The sequence below is a fragment of the Gymnoscopelus braueri genome (genome assembly GCF_963280865.1).
Source record: "Gymnoscopelus braueri genome assembly, chromosome: 12".
In the NCBI taxonomy this organism is placed as follows: domain Eukaryota; kingdom Metazoa; phylum Chordata; class Actinopteri; order Myctophiformes; family Myctophidae; genus Gymnoscopelus; species Gymnoscopelus braueri.
The window spans coordinates 49,639,810-49,662,257 of NC_137614.1; the positions used below are offsets into that span (position 1 = coordinate 49,639,810).

The 22,448-nt window shown below is 43.5% G+C and overlaps 1 protein-coding gene across 1 annotated transcript in view; it reads left to right on the top strand.

The window, feature by feature from the left end:
• The first annotated feature begins 690 nt into the window (after positions 1-690).
• Positions 691-22,448, top strand: part of LOC308097406 (adenylate cyclase type 6-like) — a 104,876-nt gene continuing 83,118 nt past the window's right edge. The window contains exons 1-3 of the mRNA XM_080445162.1: positions 691-914; positions 3,327-4,116; positions 4,630-4,824. Of these exons, the coding sequence (XP_080301288.1) occupies positions 895-914; positions 3,327-4,116; positions 4,630-4,824 (1,005 nt within the window). The 5' untranslated portion in view covers positions 691-894. The remainder of the gene's footprint in view (positions 915-3,326; positions 4,117-4,629; positions 4,825-22,448) is intronic.

Consider the following 22,448-nt stretch of genomic DNA (forward strand, 5'->3'; position numbering starts at 1 on the left):
ATTAAAACATTTTTGGCACAAAAAAAAAGAAAAAAATAATTTTTTTTAAATTTTTTTTATGCTTTGCAAAATCATCTCGCGGGCCGGATTAAACTAGTTAGCGGGCCTGATCCGGCCCGCGGGCCGTATGTTTGACATCCCTGGTCTAGACTCTAGACTGATGATCCCAGATTACTATCTCTATGCATTTGATGTATTACCTCGGGTTTACCTTGCTTACTGTAAATCGCTCTGGATTCAGAGCGTCTGCTTAAATGCCTAAATCAGGGGTCTTCAATGTTTTCAGGCTAAGGACCCCCTAGCTGAGGGAGAGATGAAGCAGGGACCCCCTCTATATTGTATAAAATTGGATTTCAGATTCCCTTTTTTTTAAAACTTGGTCTGCTCTTTTCTCCCTCTACACCAAGCCACGTTGCCAAAAATAGCCGATCTACAAGCTCACAACGCCTCGCAGCGCGAGGCGTTGTGAGCTTGTAGATCGGCTATTTTTGGCTAAAGTTCTCCTCAGAATACGGACGATAGTGTTCAAGTGGTTAATGTAAAACATAAAAATCATATCACACAAAGAATTGGTGGCCCCCCTGTAGTAACTCTGAGGACCCCCTAGGGGTCCCGGACCCCCTTGTTGAAGACCCCTGGCCTAAATTGTAAATTGCTGTATGTTTATTTGTTTTTCTCCTTCTAGACCCAGAAGAAGCCCTGGAGATAGACCTTCTTCTCATCGATCAGCCAGTCTCCTCGCGGTGACCTGGGGGTTGCGTGGCACTATCAGGCCACTTGACCGGCTCCAGTTGCTCTCTCCCACCCTATACAGAAAAACCCTCCCTCGCCCCTTCAAACGACCGTCCAAAGGGGATAAATGAGTGAACCGGCCGGAGAGGACAGGGCTGGGACATGTACCAGAACCCAGACAGGTAGAGCGGTCACCATTACACATTTAAGTTGACCATTAATTGTCACTCAAATAATTGCGATTAACTATTTAATTGTGTGTGCATATATGACAAATAACTGAAATATACGAAGACATTATTGACATATTTAATAATGTTATACATGTAAAAAATAACAGAAATAGCAGATCTACAAGCTTACAACGAGTCACAAAGTGATGCGTTGTAAGCTTGTAGATCTACTATTTCTGCTTTTTTTAATATTTGAAAATGTGTGAACATTTTTCAACATGGAAACGATTATGACGATTATGCAAAAATAATTGCGATTATCTCAAATAATTGCGATTTGACGCTTATGTAATAATTCTGGCAGTTCTACCAACAGCTCTACTAGGAGGTCAGGAGGTCATAGGTCATCATAGGTCATTCAAGAATGAAAAATCCAAGTATAGCAGGGCTGGGACTGTCCATTGTCTTCTTAGCTATCATTCTTTTGATTACTTTTTCAATTAATTGAAATCCAGAAGTTTGGTTTAAATTATATATATATATATTTTTTAATATATCAACAAATCAATTAACAACTTTTATTAATTATAAATCCATTATTTCTTTATGGATAATTTGTTTATAAATTAATCGATTAGTTTGATTAAACATACTCGATTAACACACATCCTTGGTTCTGGTGCTGATATTGTCCTTCTAATATGTGCCTTTTTTTTTCTCAAAAAATAAATGAGAAGTAATTGAAAAAACCCGGCCCCCTCACATATTAGAAGGACAGTATCAGTCACCAGAACCAGGGACGTGTGTTTTCAATAAATATAACATGGTTAAAATGGAGTTTGAAGTTACAATGTGTCTGATAAAATGAATGTCAAATATCTAAATACTGAATCAAGCAACTTCAAAACTCTCTGGGGTGAAACACAAAAGCCTGAGTAGACGTTAAAATGACCCCAAACATGTTTGAAAGTGAAATATCCCTTTAACTTATAGCCTCTCGATCTGGGCTGTAGCTTGTCTATTCTCAACCCGATCTCCAGAGATTACCGTAACATTGCACGGAACGAGTGCACTTCATTCCGTGGATAGCCGCCTCGGAACTTCCGAATTGCGTGCATATGGTACGGCGCTGCCTTTGTGACAAAACCATTTCGGAGGCGCGCAGTCACAGGCGAATTGTCACCCCGTGAAGGACCACCGAGGGAGCTAAGGCGACCGAGTTGCCGTCCTGAACGGTGGGACATTCGCCTGTGCCTACTCAGCGCCGTTTGAGTTATGTACCGATAGGCACAGAATCGTAAATTTTATTGTGCGGACTGCTCTGCTTCCGGGTTTTTCCGTGTTGCGACTGGTTACGCCCACCGTGGGACTCGCCGTACATATGCACGCAATTTGGGAGTTCCGAGGCGACTATGCACGGAATGAAGTGCACTCGTTCCGTGCAATGTTACGGTATTCTCTGGAGATCAGGCTGCTATTCTCATATGTGTGTTAGTGCTGATTTCGTCGACTAAAACTATGACGACAAATGTTCGTTGAATACCTTTTTTCACTGACGAAAAACTAAAAAATAACTAAGTTATGATGACTAAAATAGTCTAAATATACAATGTTGTCAACAAATAAAAACTAGACTAAATGTTAGTGAGGGACTAGTGGAGAAGAGATCAGGTGTTGCGCTCTGAAAATAGCAGATCTACAAGCTCACAACGTGTCGTGCTGCGACGCATCGTGAGCTTGTAGATCGGCTAACATTTCAGATGACTAAAATATGACTAAAACTACATGGAATTTGATTCAAAAGACTATGACTAATAAAACTGAATAAAAATTTGCTGTCAAAATCAACTCTAGCACTGACCGTCTGCAGTGGTGGAAAAAGTACTCAAATTCTTTACTTAAGTAAAAGTACCAATACTGCAATATAAAAATGCTCTGTTACAAGTAAAAGTCCAGAATTCAAAATGTACTTGAGTAAAAGTACAAAAGTATTGGCATCAAAATGTACTTAAAGTACCAAAAGTAAAAGTACTAAATATTTGAAAATAGCCGATCTACAAGCTCACAACGCGTCGCGATGCGACGCGTTGAGAGCTTGTAGATCTGCTATTTTCAAATAGCCTAGGTTTCAAATAGGTTAGTGTATGTGTGGTTAATGTATGTTTCATTATATCATAATTTATATCTGAAAAGTAACTAGTAACTAAAGTTTTCAAATAATTGTAGTGGAGTAAAAGTACAATATTTGCCTCTGAGATGTAGTGGAGTAGAAGTAAAAGTATTGGAAATTGGAAATACTCAAGTAAAGTACAAATACCTCAAAATTGTACTTAAGTACAGTACTTAAGTAAATGTACTTAGTTACTTTCCACCACTGACCGTGTGTCTCTGTGTCCCCGGTGTGTCTGGGCCCTATAACAGGATGTCCTGGTTCAGTGGGTTCCTAGTGGCCAGAGTGGACGACCGCAAGACCGCGTGGGGCGCCGAGCGCCATGGCAAGAAGAGCAAGCGGAAGGGAGGCTCCTCTCTCTGCAACCCGCGGTACATGAGCTGCCTGCGGGACTCGGACGCGGCCATGGACTCGCCCTCCCGCGGCGCCCCGCTCCACCACCAGCACCACCACCACCACCACCCCGGCGGCGGCGGCGGCGGCGGCGGCAACTTCGGCGTCCGCTGCGGCTGGCAGGAGGACCACTACGGCAAGATGGGCGGGGGGGGGGCGTCGTCCTGCGGGGAAGGGGTGGGGCTGAAGTCGGTGGACCTGGGCTTCGAGGACGACCCCAAGGGAGGGAAAGGGGGGTGTAACGGGGGAGGAGGAGGAGGGGACGCGGGCGACGAGGGGGGTCCCGGGGGAGGAGGGCGTGAGGACGGCGTGAGGACGGCGGCGGACTGCTGGCTCCGGGTGGCGCGCGTGTTCCGGTCCAAGAAGTTCGAGTCGCGCAAGCTGGAGCGCCTCTACCAGCGCTACTTCTTCCGGCTCAACCAGAGCTCGCTGACCATGCTGATGGGCGTGCTGGTGATCGTGTGCGGCGTGATGCTCGCCTTCCACTGCGTGGCCACGCGGCCGCCGCACGCGGCCTACGCGTCGACGCTGGCCGTGGCCATGGCGCTCTTCGTGGCGCTGATGGCGGTGTGCAACCGCCACGGCTTCCACCAGGACTACATGTGGATGGTCAGCTACCTGGTGATCGGCGTGCTGCTGTCGGTGCAGGTCAGTGGTGGAAAAAGTACTCAAATTCTTTACTTAAGTGAAAGTACCAATACTGCAATATAGAAATACTTCGTTACAAGTAAAAGTCCAGAATTAAAAATGTACTTGAGTGAAAGTACAAAAGTATTGGCATCAAAATGTACTTAAAGTACGAAAAGTAAAAGTACTAAATATTTGAAAATAGCAGATCTACAAGCTCACAACGCGTCGCGATGCGACGCGTTGTGAGCTTGTAGATCGGCTATTTTCAAATAGCCTAGGTATAAAATAGGATTAAAGTGGTTAATGTATGTTTTATAATATAATAATGTATATCTGCAAAGTAACTAGTAACTAAAGTTTTCAAATAATTGTAGTAGAGTAAAAGTACAATATTTGCCTCTGAGATGTAGTGGAGTAGAAGTAAAAGTATTGGAAATTGGAAATACTCAAGTAAAGTACAAATACCTCAAAATTGTACTTAAGTACAGTATTTAAGTAAATGTACTTAGTTACTTTCCACCACTGGTGCAGGTGCTGGGCGTGCTGACGGTGCGGCCGCGCAGCGCCTCCGAGGGCGTCTGGTGGTCGGTGTTCTTCATCTACATCATCTACACGCTGCTGCCCGTGCGCATGCGGGCGGCCGTGCTCAGCGGCGTGGCGCTGAGCGTCATCCACGTGGTCATCACCTGGCAGATCAACCAGGAGGACACCTTCCTCTGGAAGCAGGTAAGAGATGATGGGCTGCACCACACCAACCGGGGGTCTGGGAACCCCTTGAGTGGGGCTGGGACCCCCAACGTCCGCATTGCTGCTGCTGGGTCATGAAATATATATATATATTTTTTATATCTTCTCTAAAAATAGACGATCTACAAGCCCACAATACATTGTGGGCTTGTAGATCTTGTCTGTCTGGAGGTAGTCCACAATTCTAAAACATGTTGCACGAAATTATAACTTGCATTTTTGGGTAGGCCTATACATTATATTATTGTATTATATTGTAAAAAATATATATAAAAGCGAAAATAGCCAAGCTGCAAGGGCTTGTAAAACTACCTATTTTCGCTCAAAGTGGTTAATATGTTTGAAAGAAACTGTGTGTGTGTGTGTGTGTGTGTGTGTGTGTGTGTGTGTGTGTGTGTGTGTGTGTGTGTGTGTGTGTGTGTGTGTGTGTGTGTGTGTGTGTGTGTGTGTGTTTGTGCGCGTGTGTGCGTGTGCGTACGTGTGTGGTGGTGGGTGTCTCAGCTTTTTGTATGATGTAAGAAGAGGGGGGGGGGGGCTCCAAGGAAGAAAGGTTGTGAACCGCTGCACAAAAATATAACAGACTGTTATAACAGATAATAGACATTTGACTAAGACGGGAATAGAACCTTGTCTGACAACGGGAACATTATTTGAAAGCTCCTTCCAGTGTGTTTGCTTTATTTTAGACGGCATGCAGGCCAAGGGTCCGTCCAGCACGGCTCTGCTTTGTCTCATCATGTTTTATGGCAGGCTTTTCCAACAGGCGTGTTTATAATATATCCTATTGCTTTGTAGAGACCATGTGCTTCTTCACTCAGAGAGAAGTTGCAATCTGTTGCCAATTGTCTCTCTGTGCAGCCTATGGGGTCTCAAGGAATTCTTTAGAACGCGGACCGCGCGCATTCATTCAAAACGTCGTAGTATTTATTCTACATAATCGTTGCTGTCGGGCAGAAACCTCTTATCTCCATATAACTTTTTGTGGTTTTTTTGTAAATTAACGTCCTACTTGATCACACTACCAGTGTCACACAAAAGCATCAAAAGTAACAGATCCACAAGCTTGTAAGATCTGCTACTTTTGCTGTTTTTGAATTTTGAATCCTGAAAAAGTAACAGTTTTGGACTGCAGCCAATTAGATACAATCGGGGGTGGGGGGGGGGGGGGGTCCTTGACTTAACAATGTTTGAGAACCACCGGCGCTATGAATGGGAGACAGACAGACAGACAGACAGACAGACAGACAGACAGACAGACAGACAGACAGTGCAGCATGTGGCTGGTCTGCTGAGCAGTGGTGTAAAGTAACCAAGTACATTACTTAAGTACTGTACTTAAGTACAGTTTTGAGTTATTTGTACTTTACTTGAGTATTTCCAATTTCCAATACTTTTACTTCTACTCCACTACATCTCAGAGGCAAATATTGTACTTTTACTCCACTACAATTATTTGAAAACTTTAGGTACTAGTTACTTTTCAGATATCAATTATGATATTATTAAAAATCCATTAACCACTTTAGCCCTATATTATACATATGGTTATTTGAAAATAGTAGATCTACAAGCTCACAACGCGTCGCAGCGCGACACATTGTGAGCTTGTAGATCGGCTATTTTCAAACATTTTTGTCAGTGGGCTGAGTGGTCCGCCTCGCTGAGACGGACAGACGGATGGACATCCGCTCGTGTCTCTGTGTGTGTGGGGTTTGTGTTGTCTGTGGCCCAGGGCAGGAATTTCAGGGAGGCCACGAAGGCCATGGCCGTCGTTGCCCCTCAGCTTGGCCTTGTGCCCCTCAAAAAATTGGCATGCCCTGAGGCCACAGTGTGGCCTTAATGAGCCAGCTGACTGCACCACTGTCTACTCTGTGTCTTTCTTGTCAATATGTAGACACCAGTGTCTCTTTCTTGTCTTTTGTTGAGATTCTGAATTCTTAACTCCTCCCCATCTTTAAACCAATCCGGTGACTTTGATTGGTGCAAGGCTGAGCATGTATCAGATTGTAAATACCATCATTTATTAATTTCACTGCAGATAGTCTACATATTAAAAACTCACTTAGTGCCAAGTAAATACAAAAATAATTGCCCATTGTGCCAGCCATTTTTTTTTTTAATTTACAAGTTCTTGTTCGCATTCAATAACTTGTTGTTCTTGAATGCGCTCGAGCGTAAGCTGAGCTTTCACGACACTCCCGGCGCCTGACCGGAAGTGTCGTGAAAGCTCGGCTTACGGTCGAGGGCGTTCAAGAACAACAGGTTGCATAATGTTCTCTCACTGTAAACATCAGATCTCTGCAACAACAAAAAAAAGCTATTAAAATACGCCATTTAAAGCAAGACCTATAGGCGCGGGTTTTTAACTGTGGCGGATCCGTTATAGAGTTATGGAATTTCTGTACTGTACCACTGGTCCTAGGATATCATAACGTCATAATAAAGGTAAGAATAACGTTGGCCGTAATTCTCCTTTCAGTAGTCAAAGAATATTTATCTTTGGTATGATCGATCCTCTGATGGTTGGTAATCACGGGGGCTTTCACTGTGCCTTCATGGAGAAAAAAAAACATTTTCACTGCAACTTGCCTTTCACTTTCACCTTGAAAACAGCATGTCTGGCCAAAAATGCAGGGGAAAAAAAAGCAACTCGAGTTTGAAACGGAAAAGTTTGTGAATAAATACTGATTTAGGTCTCTTCAAAACCGGGATGGGCATCGGACCCAACAATCTGACATCGGGTGGGGGCTTTGTGTGTGTGTGTGTGTGTGTGTGTGTGTGTGTGTGTGTGTGTGTGTGTGTGTGTGTGTGTGTGTGTGTGTGTGTGTGTGTGTGTGTGTGTGTGTGTGTGTGTGTGTGTGTGTGTGTGTGTGTGTGTGTGTGTGTGTGTGTGTGTGTGTCAGAATACCATGATGATATAAAGCAGTGTCTCTCTCTCTCAACAAGGGACGCTTTGTCCTTTTCCTCAGAGGGCGGGGTGACAGCGAGGGGAGGAGGAGGGGGGGACAGGACAGTATGGTGGCTTGTTGTTTGCGTTCTGTAACTAACGGCCCCGCAAACGGTTGCATAACTATCGGTTTCCTATTGAGACGATTATATAGGTGAGGGAATAAATTAGGGGGGAAATCGTCATTACGTTGAAAACAATGGCGGGGGGGGGGGGGGGGGGCTAGGGGACTCTCGGGGGAGGAATGTTTTCTCTACTTGACGGACAATCAGCTGTATAGAGGGATTGTCTCATCCACTCTGTCGCTGCCTTGACTGTGGGAAAAAAGACTCTGATTACTTCTCAAGTGTAAGGAGAGGGTGGTCTACTATACTCTCTCTCTCTCTCTCTCTCTCTCTCTCTCTCTCTCTCTCTCTCTCTCTCTCTCTCTCTCTCTCCATGCATCGAGATATATTTTTCCCACACTAGTCCAGTTCTATACCGTAGTTCAGTTCTATTAGGTTGTAAATCACAATTTATGGCAATATTCACAGTTTGAAGGAGGGGAAAGAACTAAGTAAACAACGACCGGCAGTGGTTCCGGTATAGACGGTAGAGACACAAGAGTCTCCTTTGTGTCTCCTACCGGAACCGCTGCCTACCGGTCCGCTGGCCATATTGAAGACCTGGCCCGATGACATGTACAGGCCTTTTCCTCTGCTATTCAGAGCCATAATTAGTGTTGCCTTGACCCAGAAAAAAAATTATTTTGTGAATGGGTGGCTTTAGGTCTGAGATTGCGGGTGCAGCCAATGGGCTGCATGTCCAATGACCTTCACTTTGGAGGTGTTGTATAGCCTTTAAAATGTTCGGTGGTTGATGTGTTCTGTATAGTCTGTCCTGATGAAGGTCTAACGACCGAAACGTCGAAATAAAGAGCAACATTTTTTTTGCAAGTTCCAGACGGTGCGCGGGTCCCATTCTTTGACTTAAAGGGTAAGACCACTTTAGTAGAGGTTTGGGTTGTGTAGTTACCTTGCCATGATGTAACTCCAAAGGTGGGCAAGAAATCAAAAATAATTGCTCCATTGATTAGAAATTGATAATTCAAAATATGCTCCTCATTGACTTACATTGTACGGTAAAACAGCTCTCAAAGTCACTCTTTTAGCACATAAATGAACCCAAACATAGCTGATTCAGACAATATAGAGCATCACCAAACCCAGTACTGTTTGTTTTTTTAATAAAAATGTCAACTTCCTGTTGATTTTACTATTTGAAGATCTGGATCCGGATCCGCCGATCCAGTCCGGGTTTTCTACTTATTAAAAATGGCAAAATCAACAGGAAGTTGACATTTTTATTAAAAAAAAAACAGTACTGGGTTTGGTGATGTTCTATATTGTCTGAATCAACTTTGTTTGCGTTCGTTTTTGTGCTAAAAGAGTGACTTTGAGAGCAGTTTTACCGTACAATGTAAGTCAATGAGGAGCATATTTTGAATTATCAATTTCTAATCAATGGAGCAATTATTTTTTATTTCTTGCCCACCTTTGGAGTTACATCATGGCAAGGTAACTACACAACCCAAACCTCTACCAAAGTGGTCTTGCCCTTTAACCATCAGAGATCTCCTCCATAATTTATACTTTTTTGACTTACGCACCTGTCGCCAACCCTGGAGGTGTGCATCGGCCTCCTTTGCAAAAGGTGTTTACCTGCAGAAACACATAGTTTTGGTCGCCCAAAAACATCCCGTCTACAAGAACAAACAGGTAAATACCACCACACTGCTACTCGACCATTATGTTCTGTGGTTGCCCTGCAACATCATATATACAGTACATGATCTACGACGGTGCAATCCATTACAGACCGTGTGTTTTGTTTGCCTTTGTTACGTGGCTGACATGTCATGAGATGAGACGAGGGCACACACACAGCCCCAGCTGCTATATGGTGCATGCATTCATAACGTCCTCTCTCTGTGCTAATCCTCTCTGTGCCATCATCAATCACCTCCTTTACGCTCGTGTGCGTATCGTGTGTTTCCTCTTTCTCCGATAACTCATTAACCGCGCGGCGTTTCGGTTGGTCTCTCAGTGCGGGTCGGCCAAGATAACGATTACGTTTGTGTGATTATGAAACGACGCGAGGCTGTGATTTAGTGTGAAGTTTATACTGTCTTCTCACCACTAAGTGGAACAGTTAGTGGGCCCCTGAGAACACTGGGCACCAGGTTTATATATATATATATATTTATTTATTTTTAAAAATATTTTATATTTGCATATCGACAATTGTTTTACAAATGAGGAGCCAAATACATGTAATATAAGAGGGGGGGGGTGGAGTTAGCTGGTTTTGCTGACTCCAGGCTCCACCCCCTTTTGACCTCCAACCTCATCGTGAGCTTGGAGGTCCATTCAGCTGTTCTTATCAATGATGAACAAAACCTCCTAACTCCATTTTTGTTTAGTTTTTTTCATTTCCTGAAAAATTTACATTTTGGAGTTAGCTGGTTCCTGCCGTGCAGCAGAGATATATTGTTTAATTACATTTAAAGCAGCACTACGTAACCTTTTTAAAATGTGTTAATAAATGTAATTTTGTCCAATCTGTATGGTAGAGTATGTTAATACAATATAACTTATATCATTGGGGCGGTTGTATTTTGTCTCCCTGCTCTTCTATTGAGACATTTAGATCGTGTCAAAGGTCACGTCTCACCTAGACACAGGATCTGACACGAAATTTTGACCTGATGGTCAGGATTAAATTTATCCCCTGAGCAAGCAGGCAGGCTCTATTAGCTCAATGGTAAAAATGTCAGCACTTTCGCACAAAACCGGGTTCAAATCTGGGGCAGAAGTAGCCTGGTATCCAGCCTGCTTCGCTACGTTCGGCTGACTTTTTTTTCTCTCTTCGCTTCTCAGTCTGGAAAGCCTCCTATCTCCAAGGGAGGCGGGACATGCCAAAAGCTTCGAAACCTAACGTGGCTTCTGATTGGTCTGTGGTGCGGGGCGGGACCAAAAAAACAGTGTGATCGTTGTGATTCGTCATTCGTTTGAACAACATCCAATCAGCAACGACGTTGCCCAACGTAACATACGACGTTGCCCAACGTAACATATGTAGTTCCAGTGTAGTTCTGCAAAACCTTCCAATGGGAGGCTTTCCAGACTGAGAAGCGAAGAGAGAAAAAAAAGTCAGCCGAACGTAGCGAAGCAGGCTGGATACCAGGCTAGGGCAGAAGAGGAAAGTTACTTAGTGCATGCGCAGCTTTACAGTAAGTCCCAACATTTCTACAAACGCTACTCTCTCTCTCTAGTGTTGTGATCAGGTGCTTATGTAATAACTGTGACAGGGCCTAATAATCATCATGGCTCGGCCGCACGGATGACTCTGTTGTTATTAACCCATTAAGACCTGAAGCCGATTCTACATTAGTCTCCTAAATCCCAACAGTATTCCGAAAAAAACGTATGTTTCTATATCAGTGGTGCTCAAACTTTTTCATGTCAAGGACCCCCAAAATTATATGTATTTGGCCGCGGACCCAGAAGCAAAGATTTGAGTTAAAAATGTTCGCTTTAAAAATATAAATATATTCAATGATTTGCACACATTTTCACGTTTTTTCAAAAATAGCAGATCTACAAGCTCATAGCGCGGCACTCGGTGCCGCGCTATGAGCTTGTATATCTGCTCTTTTTGAATAGCCAAAGTGTAAAAATAATGCTTTTTTTTAAAAGCTCAAATCAAAAGGTGACACAGATGCGTTCCGGGTCTTAATGGGTTAAATCCCTGACCTGCAGATGATCATCATCAGAACGGGTGAATTTAAAAAGCGACCCAGATGGCATCATGTGATCTGGAGCAGCAGCACCAGAATTAGGTTAGTGATTGACTTAATGAAGAGACGGGAGCCATCATGAGCAGAAAGGCTTTGTTTGAGACACAGGCCGATGATGTCATGCTGCTACAGGCTTTCAGAGAAACTTCATTAGGATGTTTTTTTTTTCTGAAGCGGAGCTTTGGAACTCTGGAGCTGATTGACCCCCCCCCCCCCCCCTCCCCCACGCCTCACAGTCACCATGCATGCAGGGGTCATGCAGGGGTCAGAGTTCACCGCCAGGGTAACATTAATCTGTCGGGGAGGTTCGTCATAACAAGTGCGCATGGGCGTGCCTTCAGATCAGGAAGCGGGCCGCGCTTTACCCAATCAAATGTAGTGGGCGGGATTCACGTGTCCGTCTATCCTTCCCCCCTCGAAACAAACCGAAACTAATTTAACAATAGCGTCCGCGGAGCAGACAAAACCACGGAAAGATATTCACATTTTAACTTGCTCTTTCATCATAGAAACAAGTGGGCTTATAACCGAAACGATCCATGTTCTCTGGGAGAAGTGGTGTTAGTGTTCCGTGTAGAAATATTGTTAGTGGGAATGAAAACATAGTCGCACCACCCGGAAGTGATGCGCTGAAGGCATAACACCAAGCCCCCAGAGTTGCTGAGAAACATTGAAGCTGCCACCCCAGTGGCCAAAGCTGGAACTGCAGGCGGGGAGAAATACATGCACGCGCAAAACATGCTGAGAGATATTTATATATATAGATATAAATATGTAAACATATTATACATAAATACATATGCATTTAGTTATACATAGGCATCTCGAGTGTATTTAATAAATATATCGCGTTCAATCCTTGACACACAGGCTGCCGTAGAACGCAAAAAGGACACTAGTGCGCATGCTCATAACTCTATGGGGGTACAAAATCAAACCAATAATTCTACTTCCGGCAGGTTTCCGGGTGCTTCAAAACGCCACTGAGCACATTCATTGAAATGATAGCTGGGGGCGGGGCAATCCGCCCTCTAGTTATATTATACCTCTATGCATAACACAAACACCGGTTTCCTTGCGCTCTGGTGTTACGTCGACTTCCTCCCAGAGCCAACAGACATAGAACAAACAGCAGAGGGCGCTGTTTTTCATTTTCAGTTGGCGATGGGTTCCCAGATTGGGGTAACATTAACTCACGCCGCAGACTCGTTGTGAGCTTGTAGATCGGCTGTTTTCGGCGCACAGCTAAGTATGAATCAGGCATAACGACACAATAACACACACAATACATGTACTGGCTTCCTAAGCCGTGTGCAGTGTTGCCAGATTTTGTGAGAGAAAAAAAGCAACCAGGTCTATGAAAACTATCTCAAAAGAAGCAACTAGGCCACATGAGCACTTCAAACATTGGCTGTGGGTCCCTGGCACAAAAATATTTTCAGTCCGCAGACAAATACATATTCATTTGGGGGTCCTTGACTTGAGAAACACTGGTTTAAACAACATAAGGAAACAAGCCCCAAAAAAACGCTGTTAGATATATTTGTCCCTAGTTAATACCGGTCCATATCTATCAGACAGTATATGAATTAATTACATCAATAAACGGAGGAAACTTGTTATTATAATAGTATTTGGGTTTATTCCAGAGAAGAGATCTTACAAGCGTCGGAAAAGCATGGTCCCAGATATATTCGTCTGACGTAAAAACAGAGAAACCCGCAACTACCAATATTTACAAGCAACTTTACAGAAAAGCAAGCCCAAAGTCACTTATAATAATAGGACCTGGCAACACTGGCTGTGTGCTGTGCTGTTGGCAGAGGGACGTTAGTGTTGATATGACTGAATTCACAGCTGCATACGAGGGACGATGGTTAGAGAGGATGTTGTCTGTTCCTGGTATCACTTATACTACTTCTATCTGCTGTTCTTTCTGAGGAGGCTCAGGGTCCTTCGGGGTGTGTAACAGGATGCTGCAGATGTTCTATCGCTCTATAATTGCTTGTGCCCTCTCTTCTTTGTGATTTGGGGGGGGGAGGGGGGGTTTGATTGATTGAATATTTTATTAGGCAAAAAATGTAAAACAGCACAGTTACATTTAAAATACTTTGTCTAACTTTGTCTTATGCCGTTCATAAAAGTCCTTGCGGACTTGTTTCCAATGAGGGCCTTGGTATTCAATTCATATACATATATAGTGGCACCACAGTTCGAATATCATTACAAAAAAGAAAACAGCAAAAAAAAGAGGGGGAAAAAGATATGTACAAGAACAGGGGGGGGGTCTGCTGTCTAACGGGAAAATGGTACTACCTCCTCCTTTGGCCACCTGAAAGGTGATTTTTTAAGGCTCTTTTAAATGAGCCCAGCGAACTGCATTTTTTGAGGGATGGAGTTAGACTATTCCAATCCTGGGTGGCAGTGCTGTAGAAGGAGAATTTGCCCATGTTTGTTTTATGGGTGGGTGGTACCAAATTGTTGTTAACGCTCCCTCTGGTATTGTGACTGTGGGTGTCGCTAACCTTTTGGAGGTATTTACTCAGATATGAGGGAATAGGGGGCATATCGGGCAAATTTGCATTTACAATTTTGAAGGCCAGTCCCATTTTTAGTTGTTTAACCCTGTCTTCCACCCTGAGCCAGCCTAGGCTGGCAAAATGGGTGGGAGAAAGGTGGGTCATGGGCCCCAATCCGAGGAGTAGCCGAATCAGTTTGTTTTGGGAGGTTTGAAGCTTAGTCTTCAGTGACACTGAGGTGTTCGAGTACCAGGAGGTGCAAACATAGTCAAAAAGTGGTTGAATCAGGGCCCCAGAGAGGGTCCTGAGGGCCTGAGGGTTGACAAAAGAGGAAACTCTGCCCATAAATTTGGTTCTCTGGTTAACTCTTTTGACCACCCTTGTAGCCATGCTTTCACCTGTCAGGTATCTGTCAAGGATACAACCCAAATAGGTAATCTCTTGCTAGAGATAATTGTGCCATCGACTTTGACCTTGAAATCATTTACATCCATCTGTCTGAGGGAATGTTTGGTCCCAAAGAGAATGGATTCAGTTTTTCCAAGATGTAGTGACAGTTTGTTATCGGTAAGCCAAGTACGGATTTTTGAGAGTTCGGAGCTGAGCGCCTCCTCAACTTGCAACTTGTCCTCTCCCGAGATCAGGAGTGCCGAGTCATCAGCGAACAGGAACAATTTGCAGTTACAGGCAGCATTCATGTCGTTAATGTATAGAAGAAACAGTAACGGCCCTAGAATGCTACCCTGAGGAACCCCACAGCTCACCGGGAGGGATGAGGACATGGTTCCGTTGATGTCAACCACTTGTTCTCTTCCCTCCAGGTAAGATCTCATCCAGTTTAGTGATGTGCAGTCAAAACCAATCGCCCTCAGCTTATCAAGTAAAATTGAATGGTTTACAGTGTCGAACGCTTTTTGGAGGTCCAACATGACCATGCCGCAGTATTTGCCCGCGTCTACCTCACGTTTGATGTAGTCGGTCAGATACAGTAGGCATGTGTCAGTGGAATGGGAGGTTCTGAAGCCCGATTGGAATTCAAACAACAGTTTATGCTCGCTGAGGTAGCTGTTGATTTGTTCTTGAATTAATCGCTCTACAACCTTTGAGATGGAACAAAGGATGGAAACAGGCCTATAGTTGCCAGGTTCTAATTTGCTTCCTTTTTTATGCAGAGGGATTACTCTCGCCAACTTGAAATCCTGTGGGACGTGACACTGTGGGTGTTCCACTAGTCTACACACAATGTCCAGCTGGGGGTCAAAGAAGTAGCCAGCCGTGTGCACGCCGCGTGTGCATGCAGGGTTTTTATGATTCTGTTAACATTACATACATGAGCATCTTTCTCCAGATGAAAAACTATTACTTTAGATAGGACACCTACTGTAGGGCACACTTTTAGCTCTATAAAAGACCTCTGTCTACCTCCATTCTGTAATAACATGATAAAAGAGGAAAAAAAGTCCTTTCACACAATATGAAAGGAATGACCTGGAACGCATCTGTGTCACTTTTTAGATTTGAGCTAAAAAGCATTATTTTACACTTTGGCTATTCAAAAATAGCAGATATACAAGCTCATATCGCGGCACCGAGTGCAGCACTATGAGCTTGTATATCTGCTATTTTTGAAAATTTGAGAACATTTGTGCAAATCTTTGAATATAGAGAACCACTGACATAGCAACATACGTTTTTTCAAAAGACAGGATTTAGAAGACATTTTGTAGTATCAGAACCTCAGGCCTTAATCGGTTAAGTTGCTTCTTATGGACTAAATCAATATAAAATTTTTTTTAGACCATTATTATAATTCACACATGTGATAAGTCGATTGCCTATTTATCCATTATTCTGTTGTAATAATTATTATCAGTATGGGCGTACCTATTAACTCTATAAACGCCATTGACTCGAAAACGCGTCAATAACTACTTAATCCACCCACGCCATTGACGCGTTAGACGCGTTGGATTTGCGTTCATTGTTTAATCTCTGATCGCGCTATGCTGCTTAAAATCCAATGTTATTCTCGAGTTCCACTTACTTCACCCATATCTGCATCCGGTTTCATGTCCTGGGTTCCGTTTCCGGTTTTTGATTATTTTCCCCCGGTCATTTCGTCCAAAATAGGTAAACAAACGGTTTTTCACACGGTATGACGGACAAACGGACAGCTTCTCTTCTATAATCTATGGTCTGGGTGACGATCAGTCATCGCCGTCGTGTATCACAACGTAATTCTGACGATCAAAACAATCTGGGAGGACGTCACATCCGTTTTCATGGTTTTCCCTGTCTAATCGCCCAAGAAGGTAAACAGTGACACCAGGAGCTGATCAAGCTATCATGTGCTGCTCTCTGGTGGCGGATTTGTGCGGCGTCTTTAAAAAACATTCTGATCAATTATTTTCATGAAAATTTTCAAAATATAAAAATAAAAAAAACACAAAAATTGCTGGCAATGGGGGAGTACTTTATGAAAATACTCTGGCAGTCAAAGAGTTAATCTCAATGAAATATTGTATGTTTTCGCCACACTGCACTGTGTCTATGTGAGTTCTGTCTCACCAGAGACAGTGCAGAAGAAGCCAGGTTTATACTTACAACATAGCTAACATAGGCGATATGCAAGACCATGCACTGTTGCGTTGTGAGCTTGTAGAACGGATCTGTTAGCCACACTACAGAGCCAACGCAGGTCCAGTTTTCTAAGTCTAGAGGGTTCTGTATGTCTGCGTGTAATTGGGGCTGTGCACATCCCCAGGTATGGGCATGTAGGATTTATTGAAAGTAAACACTAATCTTAGTATGTAAAAAGTCATAGTATGTATCTTTGCCCTGTGTTTAGAAAACAAAACTATAAACTAAAATATATATAGGCTATATTTTACCATCATTTACATCTATAACAGCAGTCATCAGCCAATGGAGTAGTGTGCCTGTGAAACACACTAGCCTCTCGCTGTATTTTGGTGCTTTCACTGTTTGTTTTGGTCAATCTGGGAACCCATTCGGTAAAGAATTCTGTTAGAGGAATCTGTCTTGAGAGATTAGTTTTGGGAGACAGGGATGGTTTTCTTTGGTCTACCAAAACAAACACCAAACACCAAAATACAGCGAGAGGGCAATGTGTTTCTGCAGATAAACACCACCGCGCCACTCTGGTGACTGATAACTGCTGGCATACTGAAATGATGGGTATGTAAACACAGGCCAAAGCTACATACTGTTCCTTTAATAGGAAGCTTTAGTTGTGTTATGGAGACGAAGTTCCCTGGGAAATATTCATGCTGTCCTTAATTGTGAGATTCACTCAATCAGCAAGTTGGCAGATATCCTCCCCGTTTTACATCTGTTATCTGCTGACAGCTGAAATCAATTAGCCATAGCTACACATACTGAACACACACACGCACACGCGCACACACACGCGCACACGCACGCACATGCACACACATCACAGTGGTGGAAAAAGTACTCAAATGTTTTACTTAAGTAAAAGTATCAATACTGCAATGTAGAAGTACTCTGTTACAAGTAAAAGTCCGGAATTCAAAATTTACTTGAGTAAAAGTACAAAAGTATTGGTATAAAAATGTACTTAAAGTACCAAAAGTAAAAGTACTAAAATGTTTGAAAATAGCCGATCTACAAGCTCACAACGCGCCGCAATGCGATAAAATAGGGCTAAAGTGGTTAATGTATGTTTTATAACTTAATAATTTATATCTGCAAAGTAGCTAGTAACTAAAGTTTTCAAATAATTGTAGTGGAGTAAAAGTACAATATTTGCCTCTGAGATGTAGTGGAGTAGAAGTAAAAGTATAGACAATTAGAAATACTCCAGTAAAGTAAAAGTACAGCAAAATTGTACTTAAGTACAGTACTTGAGTAAATGTACTTACTGTAGTTACTTTACACCACTGCACACATACACACACACACACACACACACACACACACACACACACACACACACACACACACACACACACACACACACACACACACACACACACACACACACACGACCTGGGAAAGGCGGAAACCTCATATGTCCAAAACTGTTACTTTTTTACTAATTCAAAAGCATCAAAAGCAACAGATATACAAGCTCGAAACGCGGCGCTTCGCGCCGCGTTTTGAGTTTGTAGATCTGTTGCTTTTGGTGCTTTTGTGTGACGCTGTAGTATGATCAAGTAGGGCGTTAATTTACGGGGGGGGGGGGAAACCCCAAAAGTTAGATTATGGAGATAAGAGGTTTGATGTTATGTTATATAGTATTATAGTATTGTTCTGTGGATGCTGTGAGACACAGGGGGTTGTTGGAGGTCAAACGCTGGTTCCTAAAAATATACCCAGCAGCCTCTTGTGTTTGTGCTACAGTAACTGTTGCGTCATGAGGGACAGTCTTATCAGGGTCTGCTTCAGAGCAACAGCAGTTCCCCCTCCCTAGCCCCCCCTCTCTGTGCATACCACACGCACGCACGCACACACACACACACACAAACACCCTGGACACAAACTGTGCGCAACACAGTTTGTGTCCAGGGTGTGTGTGTGTTGCTGGTAGTGGGTCACGCTGCGTCTCTGGGGTTACAGTGAGCCTGGAACACTGTTATCCTGAGCAAGACCAGGGGAGAAGGAAGCATGGATGAAAACACACATACTGTAGATATGGACAAACACGCACACGCACACACACACACACACACACACACACACACACACACACACACACACACACACACACACACACACACACACACACACACACACACACACAACCTCAAGGAGGGCACCCAACTTAATAAAAACCCAACCTCAGTGTAGATGGGTAGGCACTAGGCATCCATGGAAGTCATGCATGAAGGCCATCATGGCCTCTGTGCCCCCTTCAACCCGCCCTTATATGCCCTTCAAATAATGATGCACCCTGAGGCCACGGTGGCCTTGATGCCCCGTCTGCACCGTCCCAGCTGATTCCAGTGTGTTTTCCTGTGCCTCTTTCCTACTACTGTATGTGAGGCATTTATTTAGCAGACACTCATAATCCAGAGCGACTTAGGGCGGATTCACACTATGGTCCCGGCTGCGCACCCTGGACCACTTGGCTGATGTTGTGATAGTGTGAACGTTGGGTATCGTTCCCCGAAACGGATCACCGTACCGTACCCGAGACCGCCTCCGGAGGTAGTCTCGGATCCGGATCATGCGTACTCGGGTACGGAACGATGCAATGTGAATCCATCCGTACCAGGGGGAAGTGGACTGCAAATCATATATAATTTATATCTTTTCATAATGACACATTATTTTAGCTGGGTTATACCTTCTCATAGTTCTACTTGAATGTTGACAAGAAATAATAATCCCGCTAGTGTTTGAGTAGCCTACGGCGAGCCGTGAAAAAACATAAACAAAAAACACATGTGTAACGAACGTGTATATAAGGATACATTTACAAAGGATTAGTCCGTGACGTCACTGCTAAAATACCAAGGATGCGTCCGTGACGCCAATATCATATTCAAAAGTTTCAAAGACCAGTGCACACACTGCTTTGGTTGTGTATTGTTGATCTGTGGTTATTTATAACTCAAGACAACATCAGGAACACAGTCAAACTTTATTATTCACTCTAGACTCTGACAAGTGACTTTTCTTCTGTGAATGACATTCTCTATCTCCCAAAGCCCCATAGTCCACAGCGCCCCCATGAGGCACATATTTACCATTACTGTTGAATGAAATGGTCTCGAGTGCGGAAGAATCTTGGCCAATGTGAATACTGGCCAGCTGGGAGAGGCCAATCGTACTCGGGAACGGTTTGAATCAATCGGACCCAGTCTGAATCCGCCCTGACAGTAAGCAAAGTTGACACAAGGTAATACATCAAATGCATAGAGACAGTGTATTGCCTCAGTAATCTAGGATCATAGCAGGTAAACCAAGAACCTATCATCATTCTAAACATTATAATATCAAAAGGCCAGGGGCGGCCATAGCTGAGTGGTTAGTGAGCCCGCCTAGGGAGCCAGAGGCCCTGGTTGCCCCAGGTACGATTCCAGGCCAGGCCAGCAAATGTGTCGATGAAATGAAATTTGTCCCTGAGCAAGACTCTTAACCCCTAATTGCTCACAGGCCCTCATTGGAAACAAGACCGCAAGGACTTTCATGAATGGACCTGTTAAAGGAATTATCCTTATCCTTATCCTTTAGCCAGGTCAACAAATGAACCTGGCGTCTGTCTACATAACATGCTAAATAACATGCTTCGTTCCATTGATCCAAGCCGTAGAACAATCAATGGATTGATCATAACGTCATGCTCTGAAAATGTATGTGGCCCCGCCCAGCTGACCACTTAACACGGCAGCCTGTAGCGCCTTGGTCCAGAAAAGGGGGAAAACCACTTGAATCAGACACCCTGCTATCAGGGAGGAGGAGGAAACGAAGGCGCTGCGATCAGGAGGAGAAACCGATATTCTCCCCACGCAGTCACTCACTCACTCACTCACTCCTCAACTGGCCTCCCTGATAAATAATTTGTGTGTGTGTGTGTGTGTGTGTGCGTGTGTGTGTGTGTGTGTGTGTGTGCGCGTGTGTGTGTGTGTGTTTGAGAGTGTGTAACGCGGTCAAAGATTGGTTCCTAAAAATACCTCGGCCCCTGCTGAAGTTTCTGCTAACTATTGCGTCATATGGAACAAGTTCTTATCGGAGTCTGCGTCAGAGCAACAGCACACACACACACACACACACACACACACACACACACACACACACACACACACACACACACACACACACACACACACACACACACACACACACACACACACACACACACACACAGGTGTGGAACCACTCGCATATCGTTGCTGTCGGGCATAAAACTCCATGTTCTAACTTTTTGTGTGTTTTGGTAAATTAATACCCTATGTGATCACACTACAGCTTCACACAAAAGCATCAACAGTATCAGATCTACAAGCTCGAAACGCACCGCGAAGCGACACGTTTCGAGCTTGTAGATCTGTTACTTTTTGAATCCTGAAAAGTAACATATGAGGTTTCCACAGGACAGAGACGATTTTCAGAGGGCGTATAGGCACAAAGTCACACAAACACGCGTTACCTGGTGTATTTTGGGACCTTTCACCCCCTGATCAGTAGAGAGCTGGTGCCCATTAGACACAAGCAGGGGAACAGACAACAAAGACCAGTGGTTCCCAAACTTCTGTAGCTCCAACCCCAAAAAAGATACATTTGGCGTCTCCCCCCCCCCCCCCCCCCCGGGGACCTAAACTTTACCAAAATACATCATGAATAAACCACTTGAGCCCTACTTCAAAGATAGTGAAAATAGCAGATGTACTAGAGCACAGCGTGTCTTGTTCGTGACACATTGTGAGCTTGTAGATCTACTATTTTCACTATACAGATTTTTGTTTTCATTTATAGATTTTTTTTGGAAAACATTTTTCGAAATTATTTGCAAAATCTTAGATTTTTGAGATTTTTTGGGGGGGAAATATATATTTTTTTACTTGCAACGCATAGAAATGGATCCACGACCCAAAATTGGGTCCCACGTTGACAACAACACATCCAACCAAGGGAACAGTTCATAGGTATTGCTGGTGGCCAGCAGCTTGTCTGGGCTCTCTGATTACGTGCTTTAACCCTTTAAGACCTTAAAGGGATACTTCACTTCCGGGCCGCCGACACATTTAAAAAAAATATTAAAAATAAATGAAAAAAGTTATGGAAAATTCATGGCCCCCTCACGCATTAGAGTGTCCTACTAATGTGTGAGGGGGCCATGAATTTTCCATAACTTTTTTCATTTATTTTTAATATTTTTTTTAAATGTGTCCCCGGCCCGAAAGTGAAGTATCCCTTTAAATCTTTGCTTCTTGGGGGGTCCCTGGAACAAGATATTTTGAGATGGGGGTCCACGGCCAAATACATATAATTTTGCGGGTCCTTGACATAAAAAAAGTTTGAGAACCACTGATAATATAGCAACATACGTTTTTTTTTTAAACTGTTCAGGATTTAGAAGACATTTGTAGAATCCCCCAGAAGCAAAGATTTGAGTTACAAATGTTCGCTTTAAGAAAAAAAAATATATATATATACGGTATACATATATTACATATTCAAAGATTTGAACACATTTTCACGATTTTTCAAAAAAATTGCAGATATACAAGCTCACTCTGTGCCACGCTATGAGCTTGTATATCTGCTATTTTTTTAATAGCCAAAGAAATCTAAAAATGACACAGATGCG